A 22779-nucleotide genomic window follows, 5' to 3' on the forward strand; every position below is an offset into this window, starting at 1 on the left:
TTTCCTTTTATTTTCGCACTGTGTTCTGCCCCCAACAATGCAATCCTGGATGGCTAGTGGGAACGACACGTGTGTTTATCTGTCCTTCACATGACCATATCACAATAAAATTAATTTGAAGAAAATACCCAAACTAGTTGCCTATAAAACATACCTCAGAAAGTGATACATTCTTGCAGTGTTGTTGAAAAGGGTGTCCCAACCAGTCCAAAAGGCAATACTTGCCTTCATAAGGCGACAGACAATATAGGCTACAGCCAAATGTGTTACATGTGACAACAATCGTCTGTTGAATAATCAATTAATTGCAGCGTTGTAGCTAGGCCAGAGGAAACAATGTAAGGCTGGAACGGCAAAGAAACATCAATTTTAAGCATCTGCGAAAAATCTGTGAGATGCAGTATCATAAAGTTGACACTAGGGTGCGGGCTTGGTTTAAAATAGGTCTCCCATTATGCGCACTTTGGAAGCATATCCCTTGAAAGCCCATTCTCATTGTAAACTGGCTTGGGCGTATGTCCTTTTTAAGGGCATTTTATTCTTTTCCCATTTCTTTTTTTGTGGCCAGACAAATTTAACAGGCAATTGTACTACATGAGTTAGACAAGGCTATAAAAGTCCACACATATAGTACATTAATAATTAAGTTCTGAGTTTACAATAATACATTATATTGTAGGCCTTACATGAGTGTAGGCTAAGCTATTCCTTCTGGATCATATACTGTAGCAAAGCTACTGGTGGCCATGTAGTAAGTAGTTTGATGCTTACCTAATTAAAGGTATTTATAGGTTATTTAGGGCAGGCTCAAACTAATGTAATAGCCTGAGTATATTATTATTATTATTAGAAGTAGTAGAATAGTAGTGGAAGTAGACTATTATATAATCAAGTATTATTATAATCATTATATTGCCTAATAGTAGGCTAATGCTATTGAGTGGCCTTTGTATGGATGTTGAGATTAGGCAGAATGTTTAGAAGGCAGATTAGTTCAATATCTTACATCTGTATTTAAGAACAGGCCAGCGTTTGTTTGACAGTTATTTCAAATTGTGTATCATCACTAGAAATGTTCCTTGTTGGCTCACTCGTTTTGCCATGGCTGGATCATCAGTAAAAAAAAACAACGCCGAGGATTAGTACATTGCGCCGGGCTCACATGTCACAGCCGCTCCTTGAGGTGTTTATACTGGCAAATGACCCCAGTTACCCGCTGACTTGCTTTTTTCCACGAAATAGAGCGCAAGCTTTACGCCCACTCAACTGTTCCATATCCATAGTGCTGCCGTCGTAAGAGCGCCCCCTCACGTGGACCGGCCGGGTGACAGCACAGACTCGCTGCAGTGCTTGGTGACGACACTCCCCTCTCACGCTCCTAGGCGCGTAGTGCGCTGTCCTCAGTACCGGCAAGCTCACATGGAACACGTGGACCTTGTGACAGCTGCCGTCAAATATGAAAGAAAGGGGCGTCACCATAAATATTAAGTACAGAGAAGTTCGTGCAGTCTGTTTTGTTTATAGTTTGATTGCGGCAAATAGGCTAGCCTAAATTAGCCTAATGCAACCTAGCCTATTGCTAGACTGTTTTCCTGTTTTCGCAAGACAAACAGTGGTTGCAGGAAACATAGTCATTGTTGCGTTTTTAATTTAATTGTATGTAAAAGATCATATTCAGCTTTGTTGGTTTTCATAATCAGAATAAAGTAGGCTATGCCTTAAGGCTATGTGTCGACATTTCTATTATCGATATTCTATTAGGCTATGCCATTCTTGCCTATATCATTACGAAAATTCAGATAATTGAGAAACAGACCCTGACCTATCTTAGACAAGGACTGTCAAGCCCCTGAAAAACCCAGTGAAATCGTTATGTGCCCCAATGGCTGTATCGCTTCTGCAGGCAGAGGAGCGCTCCATCCTTTTTTGCCGGTGAGTCACGCGGACAGTAGGTTAGGAGGCGGCTCAGCTATGCGACGTGACCTACATTCTCGGAGCTCTGCACCCCACCCTTTTCTGTTACACTGCTACTTTCGAATGAATGAGACTGAAAAGTGTGTGTGATGCCAAGTTATGTGGATCACTTTAGTCAGTGAGATTTGAATTATTTGCTTCCAGCAACACACATGGTGTGTGCAGCGTTTATGAAAAAAGCCAAGAGTTTAGAAGAGTTGCTCACTGCCGAGAGACCAGTATACAAAGTGGCGTCAACATGTTCGGCAAAAGTGAGCGCACCGCAACCTTAAAATTAATGAACGAGCATTTGTACCAAGTGAAAACCCGCTTCTCTGTGGTTATTTAAGTATAGGCCTACTAAAGGAGCCACTTTAGAGAGTCACTGCGAAGCTACAATAACCAGCTCCGACAGTAGCTTACTGAGGCACGCCGCACGCGGCGGTAATGCGCGATCACGACGCTTTGGTTTACTCACGAGGACAGACACGCGAACCGGTGTCTCGTCTGATAGCGCTCAGGAGTAGCACGGGGAACGATCTGGCATATCTCCGGTCATGATGCCCCCGGCACGAGATCTGTGCGTGTGTTTATGTTTTCCATTTAGTTTGAGCCACATCACATTTAACTCATTTCTCTGTGACTTATTCTTTAATGCACATGATTGTCAGAAGCATTGTCTGGATTTTATTGCTGCGTTATTAGCTCACTGCTTTTTTAACACCTGTTTCCGTTCATATTATTATCCCTCACTGATGAAAGTAAGCCTGATGATTGTCATATCACAGCTCCTTATGCAAAAGATACACTGAAAAATAAGCAATGGGCAACCAAAATATATATCCTATTCGTGTTGTCGTTTACGCTATTTAGTAATATTCAGCCTTATGTGATCTAATTGTCCACAGTTTGCAACAAACCACAACGGTCCATTGCATATGTTTACTTGGCTGTTGCAAACGTGACTTTAACAGGGTTACTGTTTATGATATGGTAGGCTATGTGCTTTAAATAGCCACACGTGCAACATGTTGATTTTACAGTTATTGTTTTGCCACGCTCTGCTGACAGAATGCTATGAAAGTAACATATCAGATGCAAGGAAATTGCTTTCGTTGTTTCCGGGCTGCGGGGAACACCCATGGGGATGATTATCTTGAAGTATACCGAACGCAACACGCGCCACGCCGCCGGGGCGTGCCGTTTAAACGTGAGGGAAAACGCTACTCACTTATCCCATTATCATTATCCCATGGCCTTGATCCAACAGTCAACAATTCGTGCAGGGTAAGGCATCCGTATCTCAAACGTGCCAGACTTGCCAAACGTGCCAAACATGCCAACATTATGTTGAGAATCATGGTTATAAAACAGACATGAGGTTTGCAGTAACAGGTGTATGGCCCGTGTCCATAAGTGGGTGTCTTGTAAGGTCAAGCAGAAAGGCCTGTTCCTAGGGATAAGACTTGTTTTCGAGAAACAGGCCTACAGGTGTGGCCAATGGGGAATGCTAAGCAGTCATGAGGGGGTCTTGGGATAGAAGATGATGACAAGCCAAGGACAGGAAAGGCCTGCAAACAGCTGTAAATGCTTTTTGCAACATTTGCAAGGACACCAAATATGTTCTTATGAGGGACCATTCCCCTAAAATGTTTTCCTGCAACAAGTGAACAAGAATATTTTGATTGGCTAAGCGTTGATAAAATGTGTGGAGATTTGAGAGAATATTCTGATTGGCTCAGTTTAGATAAGTTTTAGGCTTCTGATTAGCATAAGTGACGAATTATGTCTTTAAAAGGTTAATGCACTGGGTTTTTTAGTCAGAGCTGCTCCATGGACCACCACTCTCAATTTGAATGAAATGTCTGCATGATTAAATAAAACTTCAGTTTATCGCACTCAGGCTTCTGACTCTGATTGAATATTAACTCTAAGATTTGAAGAGGTTGTTTTTCCCTATGAGGGGCTGTTTGGGGCATGGACGAATAACATGGCAGCGCCCGAAACATCACCAACTCTGTAAAATATTTCACCGTAATTTTACAGTAAATTACTGGTTCCTAATTGCATTCATTTCACGGTAATTTTACAGTAATTTATTGTAAATATTTCACAGTAATGTACTGTACATGTTTTACAGTAATGAACTGTAAAAATTTCACAGTAAAATGCAATGCAACTACAGCAGTATATTGTAATTTCACAGTTTAATGCCATTGGATTACTGTGATTTGGCAGTATGTAGCTGTGGAATTACATCGTCTTGCTGTATATAATTTACAGTATTTTTACTGTAAAAGTTATGCAACTAGTACATTATACTGTACATTTACAATTTAAGTACTGCACATTTGACTTGTTAACTGTGATTTTACCACACAAATGTGCTTTGGATTTGCTAAATTAAAAGTCAAAGCAAGAACAAAGACAATACTAATTTTAACTTTTTAAATTCATTACTCAATACCCAAATACATACAAATTCATGAAGGTTTAAAACACGTCATATTTATTATTCAATACCTAAATACATGACAATAAAAAGGGTTTTTAAAACACGCCAAAATCAATACCCAATTACATAACAATTACTGAAGGTTTGAAACATGTCAAATTCATTACTCAATACCCTAACCCTAGAACTCAAAACCCAAATACAAATAGCAAAAGTTAAAAACACGTCAAATTCATTAATCAATATCCTAATACACAATGAAAAAAGTTTAAAACACGTCAAATTACACACAACACTCCAGAACGTAGACTCTCCTAAATAACTCTGTCTGTCTTCAGACCCTATAAAATATAGACAAAACTTCGGAACATATACAATATAAACAAAAATTAAATGCAATTACAAAAAAAAATGCAAAAACAATTACAAATTTACAATGACCACTCGAAGTCGACAAGCTTTCTCTGGAGTTTGCTGACATTTGCATTTATCCCTCCACGCCTCTTCTTCGAGCCTTGCTCTGGGTTGATGCCCAAGAAGCACCTGTAAACAATAAGCAAAGACAACTTTCAGTTTTACAGATTTAATATGGCGTTATTTATCCAAGGCACATGCACATGCACCAAATAAGTTAGTATTGAAAGCCAAGCAAGATTGATATAAGCAACGCAAATCAGGAGGCTAAAATTAGCTCCTTTGAAATGACATAGCCTAGTTGCTGCATCTGGAGGCTAACGTTTACTTTAACTTTCACGCTAATTTGTGTATTCTCAGTCGAATAACACAATCTATACCTGGACACGTGGAGAATATTAATTGAGAACACATAATTTGAGCTTTCCAAAACAACTATACATTACTTGTCTGTGAGGAAAATCTTGGCGGGGAAAATGGCTTTAAAATGACTTAGCTGGAGGCTAACGTTAGCTTACTATAACTGTCAAGCTTATTTGTGTATTCTCAGTCAAATTACACACTCTATACCTGGACATGTGGACAACATTAAATGAGAACACATCATTTGAGCTTTCCAAAACAACTACACATCCAAAACAACTATACATTACTTGTCTGTGAGGAAAATCTTCGCGGGGAAAAATGGTTTAAAATGACTTAGCTGGTTGCTGCAGCTGGAGGCTAACGTTAGCTTCCTTTAACTTTCACGCTAATTCGAGTATTCTCCGTCAAAAAAACTAACACACTATGACTAAAATTGACATGTGGAGACCATTAACGTTAAATGGAAACTCACAATTAGAATTTTACAAAGATAAGTTTCTTCTCTGTGAGGCAAAGCTTCACGGAGAAAACAGCTTTTGGAATTTCTTAAGAAGTGGTTCATTAAGTGACCTGACCTTGATCCAAAAGATCGTTCATTTACTAACCCAGACAACGAACATTATTAAAACGTTATTATTATAGAGTTGTGACAAGCTCTCTGTCAACCTTACCTTTATCTTCTAGCTCATGTGCTGTATCCACCTTCGCGCTCTTCTATCATACGCTGCCTGTGTCTGTAGTCACCGTGGATCCAACTGTCTCTTCTTGAACCCACAATACAGCGTAGTTCAAGTGCAATTCAAATTTACAGTAATGTATTGGGTTATCTCAAAGGATGATTTGAATAGAGTATTTTACTGTGAAATAACCCTATACAATGCTGTGAAATCCCGGTATCGTTTTTTTCACAGTAACTTACTGTGTCTACATTGATTTCACAGTAAAGTCTACATTACAACATGACATTGTGATTATTACAGGTAAAGCCTGTAAAGTAACATTACGATGATTTATTGTGAAATATATCAGTAAAATATTGTAAAACTCTGGTAACATTTTACACTACACAATTTTGTACTTTGCGCTGTGAGAAATGGTTGTAATCTTTCGCATACAATCATGTGCACAAGCTTTTTGATACAACAGTAACCATGCATCGTAAATGCACAATAAAAAAGGAAGCACAAGCCAGTTCTGTTTGATTATTTATCTGTGCCTTCCATGATTCTCATGTGCACGCTTGACTGGTGTGTGTTCTGATCTACAAAACCATGGGCTCTATTTCGAACACTTGAGGGCGTAGACTAGAGCCATAACATATGTACAATAGCTCCCCGTATTTAATCAAAGACTCAATAACGCTTTATTTATGTGCTTGTGCAGCCCATCCTCCACCACGCCCATTCTGTATCTAGGACACCTGCAAACCAAGAGGCTATTTTGGAAACAAAATGAGAAAGGTGATTCTATGTAGCATGCGGAAAAAAGTGAGTTAGCAGAACATTCTTAACACAAACGTTTTTTAGTGGCAAAGAAAAACTTCTGTGGCATTCATATCTCTCAACCATGTTTTGGTGTGGTGCAACAGAAGATGTTTAGTGTCTGCCCTATATCACATTTCACTGCTGTATGATTTTCATGCATGTCCTATCAATCTGCCCGTATGATGCCCGCTGTTCTGAAAACCATGGAAGAACACACAAAAACGAACACATCATAACACAAACCATCAGATAACAGGACTTTGTCAGGTGATAAACACTAAATTGTTTCGTCTGAAATTACTTCCCTATCACATGGCATGACACAATAAAAGGCTATGCAACATGTGGACAGAAACATGTGTTTGGACAGAAAGCGTATCAAAATGGATGTCCTCCAGAGGCATTGCAATATGCCAATGTCCAATTATGTTTTTTTTTTTTTACAATGGATTAATTGGGTCTGCTAGAAGTGACTGAACTGATCTCATCGCTAATGTCTCCAATATGTACAACGCTACAGACTATGAGAGTTCTATCTATCATATTCACCTTCTATCATTACATCAGATCATTAGGCTACATCCCTACTATTGCATAAAATAGGAAGCCAATTTTTAAACACAATTTTAGACATCTCTTTTTTTTTAGTGGTAGTGTTCTCCAGACATCTCTAGACATTCTGTTATGTCTTTTCCTTAACATCTATTTATTTATTTTATTTAACTCATAATTGACAATTTAGGTTATCAACAACAGACTAGTAGGCCTATTTAATACTATACTCCAACCAACAGCCTCTTATTCACACACAAGCCAGAAACAGATAAACAGATCACCAGACTTTTGTCCTGGATATTTATGGTGAAACCACTGTCGGTGAGTTAATAAGGTTTGAGTGAGAGAAAAATCAGAACATCTTGGCCTTCTGAAATGCAGTGGAATAGTCTACTCCCCCACCCATTCTCATATGCCTAATAATAACTCGCAAAGTAACTTTTTTCTGATACTGCATGTTCTGCTTTGACAGCAGGCCACTGGGGCATGTGTAGGCTATTAATTGATGTCAAGGTTAAGCGAAAATGGACACGTTCCCTTGGAAAGATGCCAAATAAATAAAATAATAAGGGCGTGAATTTAGTTTAATCCAATCTAAGAAAACTTTACAGATTTCGATCTGGAAATGGTTAGGCACTTGTGTAGCCTAGGTGATGATTAGCCTCTTCGCAATTTAGATGTAGGCTACTGCGGCCATGGAACCGTATAACGGACAGTGGAGGAACAAGTAGGCTACAGCCTTGGCGTCATACCTTATGTACATCAACATAACACAACCCTGCATATACCAGCAAACCCAAATAACAGATCTCTTTAACCACCTAAATTCTTAAATGTAGATTGGTTCGTCCATTGTACTGTAGGCTACAATTAGCCTACATATCAAGTTCGAAGTAATCGATTTAGCCGCCAATGACAGTGCGAAAACACTACAAATCCCACAGTCTCCGCAGTACACGTGCGCGGTTTTTTTAAAAGAACATTTAAATGTCTTCACAAGGAAAGTGTGTCACTGGGGCACGAGGCACTCCCCGAGGGTCACATGGTCCCGTTTTGAGCAACGTGCAGCAAGCGGCTGCGGCTGCGCATGCGCTGAAGTCCTCCCGTTCCTGGTGATGGAGCTAGCGGAGCAAAACCAGGCCGACTTCACACTGCAGATCAGAAGGACACAGAGAGATAGAGTGACAGCCGAGGCGTATCGCAGTCTACGGTTTTCTTACCCTTCACTTTGCTTCTGGTCACCTATGGAATGAATCACGTTTCGAGACTTTATCAACAGATGTTCGTTGCGTTCTCTAGCGAATTTTCAATATTTCGTGCAATTGTTTAATTTGAGGGACGTTATTACTCTTGAATAGAATAACACCCACCCACTTTAGAATGTCACGGTTATAGAAGAAAGCAGACATCGGTGTAATAGAGCATAGTTGTAAAGAGAGCATTCGGAAGCAAGAGCACTGCCTCTTTCCTTGTTCTTTCCAGTGACGGCTACTTCGTTCTTTCATTATCTGTATGACTCTCTTGGAACTAACGATGACCACGGCAATGGACACGAACAACAATACAGGTAAATTATGCAGTATGGTTAATACTGTGTGAATTTCAGCCTATGTTTGTAATATACTGTCTAGATACTTTCATGTGCACACCTGGTGTCTTCTGGTGTCTCCATCATGTTGTCCCGGAGGATCATTAATGTAGACTGTGACTGTTGTGGAGTAGGCTAGGCTATGAGATGGGGGTTCAGGTCGTGCAACATTGTTCAGTAGGACTTAGCACACTTAAAAGTGCGTCAACACACCGCAGTCATCGCGGAAAATGAAATAAGGTTTGTAGTGGTCCATGGGTCCCACTCACCTCATTAGCCCCGGCGCAAGTTATTGCGTTTCATATGTAGGCCTAGTACATCTCTGGATGTGTTTTTTTTTCCTGGTATCTGACTGTAATCACTCACATTGAATTGTGTGTGTGTTTTTTTTTCCATTTTGTTAAATGGTCCATTATATACTTTTGTCACATTTACTCCAAATGCTACACAAAACTAAATCCAGTCGAAAATGTGTTGTGTATGACCAAGAAAGTGCTAATGTCCATAAATGATGAGAAATAGGCCTACATGTTATAGCCTATTTGATGTGATGTGTTGTCAAAGGCAGCACATGTAAGTACAAAAAGTAGCTACAAAAAGTATGGGGAAACTGGGTCAGGACAGGAAAGTCAGGTGTACGGACACCCCCTGTGATGCGAGCGGAGGCACACATCCTTGCTTGGTTCACACATGGCCCGCAGAGCCTAGCCATGTGCGTTTTGTTTTTATTCGAGGTCTCAGTCTAGCCATTGGTAAATGCGCGCCGTGATTACATAATCAACCTTTCCCGTTCGTGTCCGTGACGCCGCCTCAAGAGCCATGTGCGCGAGGCGATTGGATGGCTTGTGGCTGAGTAGCCTTGCCACGGGCACAGACATGTTGAAACCTGCGCTCGGCTCTAAAGTGAGACATGAAATTGATCCACGGGAACGTAGCCTAACTGTTTTCCCCCTCAATAGTTTTAAGCTTCCTCTTTGGCTGTGAAGTAAATGTAACCAGTCTAATTGAACGCTTACCAGTCGTTTTGTAATAATAACCTTGTGATTGATACTGATATATCATTAATAATTATGGCCTATTTAAAACTTAACCATATTCACATATGAGATGAGAAATAGGCTTCATCAGGAACAATATAACACACCATAAATGTATTAATTAGGCAGCTTACAGAAAATGAATGAGTAGCGAATATTGGGTATCAAATTGCGACTACAAAAAAACTGTAGTGTAAAACGTATTTTTCCAAAGGGGATATTGCTAACTGTATTCGAGGTGTGGCGGATGTGGAACGTGCATCTGGGCTAGGAGGAGAATGGGCGTCCTGTGGGCGGGTCTTATGCATCCAGTCTCGTTGACGAGCCTTATGTCCATAGCGCACGTGGAGTGGGGGCGTGATTCGATGTAAAGCACAGAAGTTGGAAAACACGGTCTCTCACCAAACCGACACGGGTTTCCGACTTTGTTTTTCTCAGAACAATCAGTCAGTGGGAACGACAGGAGCAATGGCCTGGTTATCTATTTTAATAGGCGAGTGTTAGTATGGGAAAAAGTACAAATGTGCTGCTGCCTGCAGCACAAACAAGTCAATCTGAGAATATTTCTGTCATTTAAAAAAATTAAAGATTATTGTAAAGAAATTGCCTAATGGATATAAATAAAATATAATGGAATTTACAAACCCCTTTTGGGCATTGAAGTGTTCCTCACTGTAGTAGAAAGGGTTGTATATTGTGGATCATGCAAAAAGGATAATACATCTTTAATAAAAATGTCATTAGTGAGAGTACGTGTCCTTGTTTGCTAGCAAGAGAACATGCAGGGTGAAGGGGATGGACAGAGGGAGGAGTATTTCCATACAGCAGGCAGAGGAGGTGATTTCACGTGTTGCTGTTGAGGTTACACCTGACACAGTGACCCTATGACCTTTTGTGCCATGTAGTTATGTAATCCCTCCAGGGCTGCCTGGTTCTAGAATTTGGAATAGAACAGACAAAACATGCCCTATGCACTGGAAGTGATTGCGGGATGCTTGCCAGCATTTCATGAAGATAAGTACTTAAATGTCAGCAAGCTTGCACAGACTAGCTCCTAATATGATCTTAACAAACTCTACCGACCCCTTCATGAATTCAATTACTTCATTGTAAAAATATAAATTGTCCCTTCATATATATAAATGGTGTCGTGTCAAAACAGAGCTGGTAGAAACACTTTAAGCATTTGGAGCCAATGGTCAATACTAGCAGTACTTGAGTAGCAAAACAGTGTCAAAACAGTGTTTTTTTAAGTCTTTAGTGTTAGACTGTGAGCCTACTCCCCCCCCCACCACCACCACCACCACCAAGGGCAGGGCGTCCTGGTGTGCAGCAGACACGGGCTGGTGCAGGTGTCCTGCTGCCGTGGTAACGTGATCTGAGAGCGAGAGAGAGAGAGAGAGAGAGAGAGAGCAGATGTGGAGAATGCATGCCATACCAAGAGCCAGCATCAGTCAGGGGGATTAGGGCACAGGGAGAGGGAGGGACAAAAGGAGGGAGAGAAGAAGGAAGAGTTAAGAAGTATAAACAACTGATTAGAAAAAGAGGGGGGAGACCGGGCGTGGAAAGACCGCAATGAAACGGACGGGGGTGGGAGGCTGGAGGCCATCCAGTGGCAGGGAGCGAGGAGAGGACCTTTGTTGTCACCAAGGGGGACAAAGGCAGGTGACGCGGCCATGTGTGTGATGAGTGTGCACTGATGTACGAACACACGTGTTCAAGCCCACACAGCACACAGACACCGCTAAGCTTTCTGCCAGGGTAGGCAGGGGCCACCCAGGTTTACTACAGAGCAAATGGCATTCCTCTGTGCCTTTCTGTGTTGGTAACCATGGGAGACAGAACCCCATAACCAGCTTCAGAGGGAGCCGCTCGGTAACCGAGTGAGGTTTACGGGCGTTGCCGTGGCGACTTTGTTTTTAAAAGTCTCTCCAGTACATCCTGCTCCAAACTGTTCCTAGAAAGCACTAGTTTTCCAACTGCTCCCTGTTCCTGGATATCCTCCAGGAAACACTACCGCCCCTCCCCTCTCTGCTCTCTACGCTATTCGTTGCCATGTCTCCATCTGTGCTGCTTTGGCTCTGTGGGTAATTGTGGGAACATTTAGAGCCTTGGCAAAGCCATCCCTTTGCCTTTTTTCCACTCTCTTCCCCCCTGGTAACTCTAAAAGCAAATACCCAAGGGACAGCATGGATGATCATTTGCAGTGGGCTAATGTGTTTGTGTCTCTCTCTCTCTCTTCTTCTTTTCCAACACCAGGGGGCGTCATTTCATACATCGGTTCCTGCGGCGGCTCTCCGAACCGCACCAGCCCGGTGTCCATGTACAGTGAGAACTCAAACAGCAGCCTGCAGTCGCTGTCCCAGCCCTGCTTTGGTTTCCCCCCTTCCCCCAACGGCTCCCACGACTCCTCCCGCATGTACACCAGTGGCAGCTCCAGCAGCAGCAGCAGCAGCAGCTCCAGCTCAGGGTCAGGAGAGGAGGGGAGCTCATCCAGCTCATCAGGGTCCCCTAGGCGCCGCGAGGACCTCACCAGGGTCCGCTCCTCGCCCAGCAAGTCTGTGGCCAGCCTCACCAGTAAGTATGGAGGGGCCACTGAGACATACAGTTCTGTGTTGTGTGAGTGAATGTGTGTGTGTTTCTCTCACCTACACAGAACTGTGTCTGCCAACATCATGTGTTATGAAAGAAAATCCTACCTGCAATTTGCAATTCACTTCCATTCATGGGTATTAATGAGTGTTCCTGTGTGTTCTTTTCAGAGCTCAATGGCATGGTGCTCCTGTGTAAAGTGTGTGGGGACGTTGCCTCAGGGTTCCACTATGGTGTCCATGCCTGTGAAGGATGCAAGGTGTGTGCACACACACACACAAACACACACACACACACACGCACACACGCACACACGCACACACGCACACACACACACCATTGCATCTGGTCACTTGTAATACTAATGCAAGGTGAAAAGTAATGTTATTATGCTGCATTCTGCAATTAATAAAATGCAAGGAATTGTAAAGTCTACTTGGGGATAGGATGTATCATCAGGCCATCACACACAATATACTGCATTATATTGCAATATACTTTCACACACCCAGACCGTTCCAATACGCACACATATACCACATTACTAGTCTTCACAGCAGTTGTCTGACTCTTGTTGTTTTTCTTCTGCAGGGTTTCTTCAGACGCAGCATCCAGCAGAACATCCAGTACAAAAAGTGCCTTAAGAACGAGACCTGCATCATCATGCGTATCAACCGCAACCGCTGCCAGCAGTGCCGCTTCAAGAAGTGTATCTCTGTTGGAATGTCTCGCGATGGTGAGTGCTGCAAACCACGCTACATAACCATTCACCGCAATTAAGAACCTGACTAAACTAATTTTAAAACGAGTTTAAAACTAATTAGGGTGACTGTTAAATATGGAATGTTAAAAGTGGCATGATGTGGGTTATTAAGCTTAACTGAGTGTCTTTAATCTGTTTCAGCTGTCCGTTTTGGCCGCATTCCCAAGCGCGAGAAGCAGCGCATGCTTGCAGAGATGCAAAGTGCCATGAACAACATGGTAAACAACCAGCTGCAGAGTGAGTTCCAGCTGGCCAGCATTACCTCCACTACCTCGACCCCCTCCTCTTCCTCGTCATCACCGTCCTCTTCCTGCTCTCCCTGCCGAGGCCTGACGGTGGCCGCCAAGCAGCAGCCCCCTGCCGCCACCCTTCCCTCCCCCTCAACTCAGCCTCCATCTCAGAGCCCCCCCATGACCCATGACACTCTCCCACCCAAGTGCCCCAGCCCGGACGGTGTGGACGGTACAATCTCTGCCATCGCTCGGGCACACCGGGAGACCTTTGTCTACGCCCACGACAAGCTTAGCCCTCAGCACGCCTCCGAGCTCGACAACTGGGGCAGCAATCGCTGCAAGGCCAGCTACCACCTCAATGGCCACAACACCATCTATAACCATGACAACAACACTGCCAGGCAGCAGAACGGCTATGAGGCACTGCACGACAATAGTCGTTACCTTCCGACCGCCTCCTCAACCGCGGACCAGCAGCAACACTTGGCGCTTCCTCACCTGAACAACGATCACCGGGTCCACAACAGCAACCTCATGGGGTCGCATCAGGGACCACAGCTCACCAGCGCCCCCCAGGGGCAAAACTGCCCATGGAAGAACCGCAAGAGCAACCTACTGGTGAGTCTGCAAAACAACTTTTTTCGAAATGACATTCTGAAAAAACAAAACACAAAGAGCTGGGAGGAATTGTGTAAAATAAAAGGAGCCATCATACATGAAATGTCCGATGGCCAAGGAATATCTATTCTCCTCCCCTGTTAAATATGGAACGTCATAAGTAATGCTTATTTTCTGACCACTGCCATTTCTCCTTTTTCTGTGCTCCAGGCTTGTCCAATGAACATGCAGCCACAGACACAGGCCAACAAGTCCGCTCAGGAAATCTGGGAAGACTTCTCCCTCAGCTTCACCCCTGCTGTGCGAGAGGTGGTGGAGTTTGCCAAACACATCCCAGGGTTCAGCTCGCTATCTCAGCAAGACCAGGTCACCCTCCTCAAAGCAGGCACCTTTGAGGTGAGCCTCACATCAATTCATGGAGAAGAAAACACAAATGTGCAAATAACATATAAATCATTTTAGACTTCAATTCTATTGTACTAAATCTAAATCCTCTTTATCCCCTGGCCCACAGGTGCTCATGGTGCGATTTGCTTCCTTGTTCAACTTCAAGGAGCAGACGGTCACCTTCATCTCCGGCACCACATACAGCCTGGATGCCCTGCGCTCTATGGGAATGGGAGATCTGCTGGGAGGCATGTTCGAATTCAGTGAGAAGCTCAACGCCCTGGAGCTCTCCCCAGAGGAGCTCGGGCTCTTCACTGCCGTAGTGCTCGTCTCAGCTGGTGAGTGGGCCAATTGTGGAGAACCACGTCACAAACTCAAGTATTAGCAACGGAGAACTAGCTAGTTAGCTCACTCTCTGGTTTGTGTAGAACACCCACCATGACCTGCTGGCCTCTAGTACAATAGCCTCGACTTCCCATTGTAGAAAACTCAAGAGAGATACAAGGGGCCTAGAGAGGCCTTTGAACAGCTTTGCATTCCTGGTTCTTGATAGGACGTTGAGCTAATTTTATTTTCTTCCTTTCTCCACTCTAGATCGTTCCGGAATTGAGAATGTGAACAGCGTGGAGATGCTCCAGGAGAGCCTCATCCGGGCTCTCCGCACTCTGGTCAGCGGCAGCGCTCCAGGGGACGCCTCTCGTTTCACCAAACTGCTGCTGAAGCTGCCCGACCTGCGCACTCTCAACAACATGCACTCCGAGAAGCTCCTGTCCTTCCGTGTAGAAGCATAAGGCCTGCTGAGACAGAGGCTGGAGACAGGCGCCAAGAGGCCCTCCCCCCCAGAGATGGCTGCTGTCACCCAAGGACTCCGCAGCTGCATAGGGGCTACACCACCACAGATGGGAGGTTAGGTGTAGCTTTTGGTGGCAGAAGTGGGTTCAGTTTGGTGTGTGCAGGTGACATCTCACTTCCAAACTGTCTCCCAATGAACACTGAACAATGACTGACACAGCTAATCCTATGTCAAATGAGTGGCCAGCCATCCCTCATGCAGTATAGGAAGGGACAATCAGTCAGACACTAAGTGACTGCAGGTGACTTGGCTATCCTCAATGAGAAAAGACTTATGCATCCTCAAATGAACTTCCAAAATGACAGCCAATTCCAAGGCAGCAAAGATTTCAGCGGTCCATCCCACAATTGATGTATCTCTCCCAGTTTGTCCAATAATAGGACATTCTCCTGATGTAGGACAAGGCGAGTTGGAGGAATGTACTTGTTTTGTAAGGGGACGAAACTCCAAACCAGTGCAGGGTGCTGGAGACTTGACACAATCACACAATCAGATATCTGAGGCCAGTGGGACCCCTGCCTAAAGGGGCTTAACACTAAAACCAGCTCTGAAATCTATGCTTTACCAGAACAATATGTTAATGATCATCACTTTATTCAGTTTTATCAATGAAGTATATACACATTCAGATTGGTGAATGTATATACACACACATAGTACACTACAGCTCTGTGACACTGTAAAAATGTACAAAGTAAAATAAGTATATATATATATCTGTTTGTGTGTATATATATACATATATGAATTTAAATGTATACCAATAAATACTTGAAGATACTTAAGATCTGTAATATATATATATATATATTTTGTTTTGTTAAGATGAACAGAATTTTTTTGTGTGGGCACAAATGTATACGGTTCAAAATGGAGTGCTTATTACTGAACAATATTCAGACATGTATTTTTAAGATGTTGTATGTCATAAAGAAATTTAAAAGAAAATCAAATTTTTTTGCTATCTCTGTGTATTATTTTGCCTTTTTAGTCTGATCAGTAGTTTAATTGTATTAGTTCACTTGTGTCTGGGACGGGTTGTGCTGATGGGAACACCATATGAAGGAACAAGGGTCAGCTGCAATTAATGGGCTGTGGATCTGGCCCAGATGTGTTTCCGAGTCGGCTGCTTTTTGAGGAAGCACAGTGGTTCTTCCCATCACTTCCACAAAACTGTGACCCCAGTCATGACCTTTTCCAGTACATGAGTTCTTGACCATACTTTCTCAGTGTCACAACCCATCATACAAGATTTCTTAATATATCTCCTGACCTTTCTCTTAAATTGCTCTAATCTGCAATCCCATGTAACGGGAACTTGTCAAGGTATGAAATGCAGTCATTTTAACCTCAAGTCAGTCACTGTGCTGGTGCAAGGGGAAAAGGAGAGATAAGCTAAAAAGCCAATGGTGAATCCAGAGGATGAGACTGTTGAATGTTACGTCATCGAAAACCTTCTGTGGGCGTCTTTGGCAAGATCGGAAGAAACGCGAGCAATCATCTATAAGCTTTTGTGTATGGCACTCAAAGACAAGGATGTGTTCAACTGTACTCCAAAATATCTATTTTCATAGAGCTCTCCTGCCCTGTGTGCATTTTATCCATTTGTACAACCATAAATAAGCTATGTAAGAAAATAATAAAACATGCTGATGTGACTACTAACATGGTGTGGTGCTTTGGTCTATATTGGGCTCCAGCAAGATAAAAACAAACGACAATAGGAAATTGTTAGTTTGAGATCATTTCTAGTGTAGTATTTTAGTGTAGTGAGATGACACGGTGTAGTGAAATGTATTCGAAATTCATTCAAATCAGAACTATGATATTCAGAATGGCGTAATGAGATTGAGAGGCTTGTGAAAAATGTTCTTTGATGAGAAATTATTACAAGTAACAAGCAACAGTAACTACAACCATTTAACCAAAACAAACCAAAGTCCTTTTTAAAAACAACTTTTGAATAATACTGAAATAGTCACCACACAACATATTCACATAGTGTTTCATCACACAGAACCTGACTAAGCTTATCAGAGAGCATCTGTGCTACCTCTCAAGCAGCCTTCCACCCACCCACACTCAGACACATGAGCAGTGCAGGACAATGCCCTGCATAATCAGGCCACCTGAAAAGAGGCAGGAGCACGACGAGCACATGGCCATCAGAAATAGGTCAGAGTGCCCACATAACCCACACTTTTCAAGGGCTCTTTTGATTGGCTCGCTAGACAAGAGGCTCCACCAGCCAGACCGACCAATCCGCTGTTAGCTCATGTCAACAAGGAAATGTGAGAGAGATGGAGAGAATGAATGTAGGGTGGGAAGGAGAAAATTAAGAGAGAATAGAAGGAAAGAAACTGGAGAGAAAGAAAAAGGGCAAGGGAGAGGTGCAGGCATCAATTCCTAAGAAACTTTCCATGTGAATGACACCAAGTTAATTTCAAATATTTACTTTTCTTAAATACTTACCCAGATGAGCAGAAAAAAATGCTTATGAAACACAGAGACAAATAGTAAAATAAGTTTCAGGAACTACTTGTGTTACCTAACCCTGTGATGTAAGTGGTTACAAAGTAAGCAAGAATGCAACAGGTTTGTGCCAAGAAACTTAGCTTTGTGCTTAAATAGTGCCTCCTGGTGGACAAATTACATCACTGCACCCAAGTTGCTCTTTAGCTTTGGGCGATCAGGGACTGAACTAAAAATAATGCTGTATTTTTTTTTGCAAGACCTAGATGGAGATTACAGAGCACCAGCATGTCCCGAGTTATTTTCTTTCCATGTCAGGACTATGAAGGTTGATCCTAAATGCATAATTCACAATAATTTCTGTTGTACTGGCACATTTCTAAATACCTCTTTAATAAAAGTTTTAGGGACAAAAAGGTAATATGGCAAATAATATTACCTGGCTAAAGGACACCAATAACATTTGTGGTGTAGTAATTCATTTTTTTGTATGTGTTCTTCCCAATTTAACGTAATAAAAACATCACAACTGAAGCACAAAGAAATTTCCTTGTTTTGTTTTAATGAAAAATCACACCTTTTCTATTCAAATAACCTAAAATTAATTCAGATTGTGTAGACAGTAAATATTGTCAATTAAGTTTAAATGGAATATCTACAAAGTCATAAAAGGTCAATTTTCTGCCACCATCACCCCTGTGTTTCAATAGCATGTTTCCATCATTAAAAAAAACCTTTTGCAATTATATTTGTCCGTTTTAAGACTTTTGTGGTGTTTAAAGAAGCAACCCAACCGTCCTTCTCTGGGCTACTTGAGTATCTGGAGCATCAGCACCTGTGGCTTTGATTATGTTCTGAAAATGGTCAGAAAGAGCGTTCTTCAGAAACGCATCATCAGTCTATTATTTGTCTAAGAAATGAAGGTTATTCCATATAGGAATTTGACAAGAAACTGAAGATATCTAACAAACATGTACCCCACATCATATACAGAACGGTGCAAACCATCTCTAACCAGGACACAAAGAGAACCAGGGGGCACCATGGATAAGAACTGGAGGTGGGAGAGGTGGATGTATCGCAATATTTTTTGGCATGATATTAGATCAATACACCAGCGCCAAATGTCGCAATATTTGCTTATCGAAAATTCTGATTTAATAATTTAAATCATTTAATAATTTAATATTTGTTTTTAACGTAAACACAAAACATTATATTTAATGTGTGGAAATCATACATGGATACATCAGCCTATAATGATAAACATGCACATTGTCTGTAAACCATGCAATTTCTTTGTACTTATAGTTAGACCTAGATAGATAGATCGATATGTCTTTCGCTTGTTACTTGTTGTTGGCGCAATGATAAAATGGAATGTAATCTAATATGCAATACAAGACAAGATTGGCATTATTATTGGACTGATTTTATTAACCAAGTCACAGCAACTATGTTTGCAAGAAAGAACAGAGTAGTGGTGCACCCACAATGAAGAGTAATGGACAGGTTAAATAGTAGTAAATAGTAGATACAGACTAAGATAGTAGACAGAAAAAACAAACTTCACAAATACACAGAGAAGGTGCAGGTCAGCGGTATTATGAAAGGAGAGCAATGCATCTGTCAATCACCACAAGTGTTAAAGAGACAAATGCTCCTTGCAGTGTCCATGGGCCAACATGGTTCTATGCCAATTTGAAATTATCAGAAATTGTAAAAGTCAATGAACCAGAGGACTGTGGGTAAAAGCCATGTGCTCAGGGGTTCCCCATCGTCAACACCAAGTAGAAACTCTGTAAAGGTGCACATCGTCCGCTCAGAGATTCCCAGCCAAACAGGGTTAATCAGAATCCACCGCAGGATCCAGAATCATGCTCGGGATTGCAAGCCTTTACGATTCATGCTCTTGAATGTGAACGTCTGTGAATAATATTCTGTTTTCACGTGGGGGATTCACGTGTTGGTATGTGACTCATTGCGATTCATAAAGATGAATCTTGACTTGTGACACGTGTTTTGGCTACCATTAGATTATTTCCAATGACTCACACAAGGCAGTTTTTTGCGGTTGACTGTGTTTGTTTGGAAGGCTGAGCTCACACATCTGGACAGGAGGAGAGGTACTCAAGCCACTCCGTCAGGCTAGGGTCACACATCTGGACAGCAGGAGAGGTACTCCAGCCACTCCGTCAGGCTAGGGTTCTGTGAAGGCGGCTGGGCGAGAGAGAATGAGAGAGAGAGAGAGACATGGATATGAAGGTATGTACACACACACACACACACACACACACACACACACACACACACACACACACACACCACACACACACACACACACACACACACACACAATCACACATTGGTGCGCATAGGCATAATTGCAGGAGTGGGTGTGTACCTTAAGAATTTTGGAACTACTAATAATAGAAACCATAATTGTCTGGGAGATTTGCTGGGACAGAACAGGGTGCTTGAATGAGGCTGTACGCATCTCCTTTCAACAAATTCTTCAGGAAAGTATATGCAAATTATGATTCATTTCACAGACAAGATTCCTCCCTTAAGCTGGCACAAAGATGAAAAAGGGTGAGGCAACCAACACCTTAATTACACTTTGGGCATGTCAGCACAGACATACACTGACAATGTCTATGCAGATTGAGCATTTGTGTGGGTGAGTTTCAACAAAACCATCCCCAAAACAAATAAAGACACGTATGCCTCCAAGCACACTCAGATGCCAACACACCACCACACCCAAACACACTGCAGCGCTCACCTGCAGGGATGCAATGTCGTTATCACTGCCCTCCTTTCGTACTGCCAGCAGGGTGGCACTGCCACCAGAAGGGTAGCCTTCGCCCACCGCCAGGTGGCACACCACCGACGCCGTCTTCAGGAAAACAAGCAGCCGCTGGGCCGGACGCCAGTCTATGGCAAACCTGCGAAGGGGGGCGGACAAGTCACCTGTGATCAATTCTGTGCACAGAACAAATTACAATCAATAATAATAATAGTAAATTTATATATATATTTATAGCGCACTCTACATTCAGCTGAATCTCAGAGTGCCACAGTATATAGTAAGAACATAGTTAAAACAACCTTTAATAAAATACATTTTATACACAAGGACCTCTCTGACAAAGATTCATCTTCACCAGATCCAACCAGCACCACAAGATCCACCTAGGGGTAAAGTCACTGAACAGTGGTGGTGAACAAGCAACCTCCGTGCCGGGCACCAGTCTGTGGCAAACCTGCTCAAGACAGCTAGGATAGTTAAAAGGCTACACTAGCTAGAAGCCCTTTTGGGGGCCTGTACAGCTTCATAATTAACACAAGTTCATATTCACTACAAATTTAAATGAGTTGATATTACAAATGCTAGCTACTACTAACTGTTAAGACGGTTCCCTAAGCTAGATTTAGCAATTATAGTCATAGCTAGGCTAACTGGCGTGAGACCTTGCATGTTTCACACGCCTCCAGTGGAGGTTCGAATCCCGTAGCATCCAGTTAAATAGGCTACAGTTGGGTGGAAATACACACACCCGTTTCTTTACCATTATGGAAGACTGAGTGTGATTGATACATACACTAATTTCCAGGGGAACAAAATACATTCCCATGTATAGACCGCACCAGAGTATTTACCGAGGGGCTGCATAAATTGAAACTAAAATCAATGTATAAACCGCGGTTAATAGTTGGGCAATCATGGTTCTAATGACCCTCTGAAGGGCTCTCCTGTCCACTGCTGAGAACCTGAGAATTTTGCGTCAAGCATAACAGCACCTTTACATCGCTCCTGAAGCACAGTGTTGAACATCTCAAAACTTTTACATTACTTTTTTTTTTTTCAACCGCCCAAGAAATGAGTGTTATGCCAGCAGTCATCTTCACCCTCAATACATTAATAGCATTCATTCTTCTTCTTTCTCATTCCTCTTAATAGACAGCAGGGAGCATGTCAGTAGCTCCATCTATCTCCAGCGCCTCACTACAAAGGACGTGGAGCCCATGGGACTACTCAATACTGTAGCAGCCATTTTGGCCAGTGTGGTCCACTGACAAGGAGACACTGAATTTGACAAAGCTGCAATTAAATTACTTTTAAGAACCGACAAGTTCACAAAATGGAAAACTTTACTCCACAGGTTGGCCCCTAATAATTGACTGAAAATTAAACAACAACCTTTTCCATATATTGTCTATTAAGCTGGTAAGATTGTGTCAATTGTATCACGCTGCAGAAATTCTCACAACCAAACATTATCCATTGAAGAGTACAATAACATAATTCATTTATTTATACCTACATATGTCCAAATTACAGTTCATGACTTTTCCAAATCTTTCAATGAATTTACCTGGAGTGTAGTGCCTGTATCTCAGACAGCATGGCGCCCTGGCTGACATAATGCTGCATGATTTCCAGCATGGCGGCGTTCAGCTGCTCAACAGGACCCTTCACCGTCTCCTCCAGTAGACCTGCAGTACCCTGAGACACCTGCGTGAGTGAGTGAGAGAGAGAGACCGAGAGTAAGAGAGAGTGAGTGAGAGACAGTGAGTAAGAGAGAGAGAAATAAAGAAATAGATAGCAGAGAGAGAGAGATAGTAGACAGACAGACAGAGAGAGATGGATAGCAGACAGAGAGAGCGAAGAATGAAGACAAGCCTTTCTATATCAGGGAAACAGCAGTGGTCAACTATAGAATAGCTCACAGGCCATATGTATGCTTCTGAGTGCAACGTCAAGTACTTGAGAATAAATATATTACTGGAACACAAACCTGCACTCAAACAAGCAGTGCCCATGTCAAGTGTGTTTACACATCTTATGTACAAAAACATGGAAATTGCTCATATGATACCCTTCTATACCTGTTGCAGCCCAAATGTGCACAACTCCAAAATTACCTGCAATCTAAAGAAGCGCCCAGGAATGCATTTCCCAAAGAGCTGGTTGGTTAAAAAGTGGTATACATAATTTAATTGAC

The 22779-nt window shown here is 42.4% G+C and overlaps 1 protein-coding gene across 1 annotated transcript; it reads left to right on the plus strand.

Annotated features, from left to right (window-relative positions):
* Positions 1 to 8422: 8422 nt before the first annotated feature.
* On the plus strand, positions 8423 to 16118 carry nr1d1 (nuclear receptor subfamily 1, group d, member 1). Its single transcript, XM_080857180.1, has 8 exons — positions 8423 to 8794; positions 12112 to 12429; positions 12615 to 12703; positions 13036 to 13180; positions 13349 to 14058; positions 14269 to 14454; positions 14573 to 14783; positions 15040 to 16118. The coding sequence occupies exons 1-8, from the start codon at positions 8740 to 8742 to the stop codon at positions 15234 to 15236; spliced, it is 1911 nt and encodes a 636-aa protein (XP_080713306.1). The 5' UTR covers positions 8423 to 8739; the 3' UTR covers positions 15237 to 16118.
* Positions 16119 to 22779: the final 6661 nt, after the last annotated feature.

Source organism: Sprattus sprattus (genome assembly GCF_963457725.1).
Source record: "Sprattus sprattus genome assembly, chromosome: 18".
Lineage (NCBI taxonomy): Eukaryota > Metazoa > Chordata > Actinopteri > Clupeiformes > Clupeidae > Sprattus > Sprattus sprattus.

What these genes read in the sequence shown, in the direction of transcription:
- nr1d1 (XM_080857180.1), top strand. Translation starts at nt 8,740, where the DNA reads ATGACTCTCTTGGAACTAACGATGACCACGGCAATGGACACGAACAAC. An exon ending in ATGCCTGTGAAGGATGCAAG is followed by an intron (nt 12,704 to 13,035) that starts GTGTGTGCACAC and finishes TTTCTTCTGCAG; the next exon opens with GGTTTCTTCAGACGCAGCAT. An exon ending in TGTTGGAATGTCTCGCGATG is followed by an intron (nt 13,181 to 13,348) that starts GTGAGTGCTGCA and finishes AATCTGTTTCAG; the next exon opens with CTGTCCGTTTTGGCCGCATT.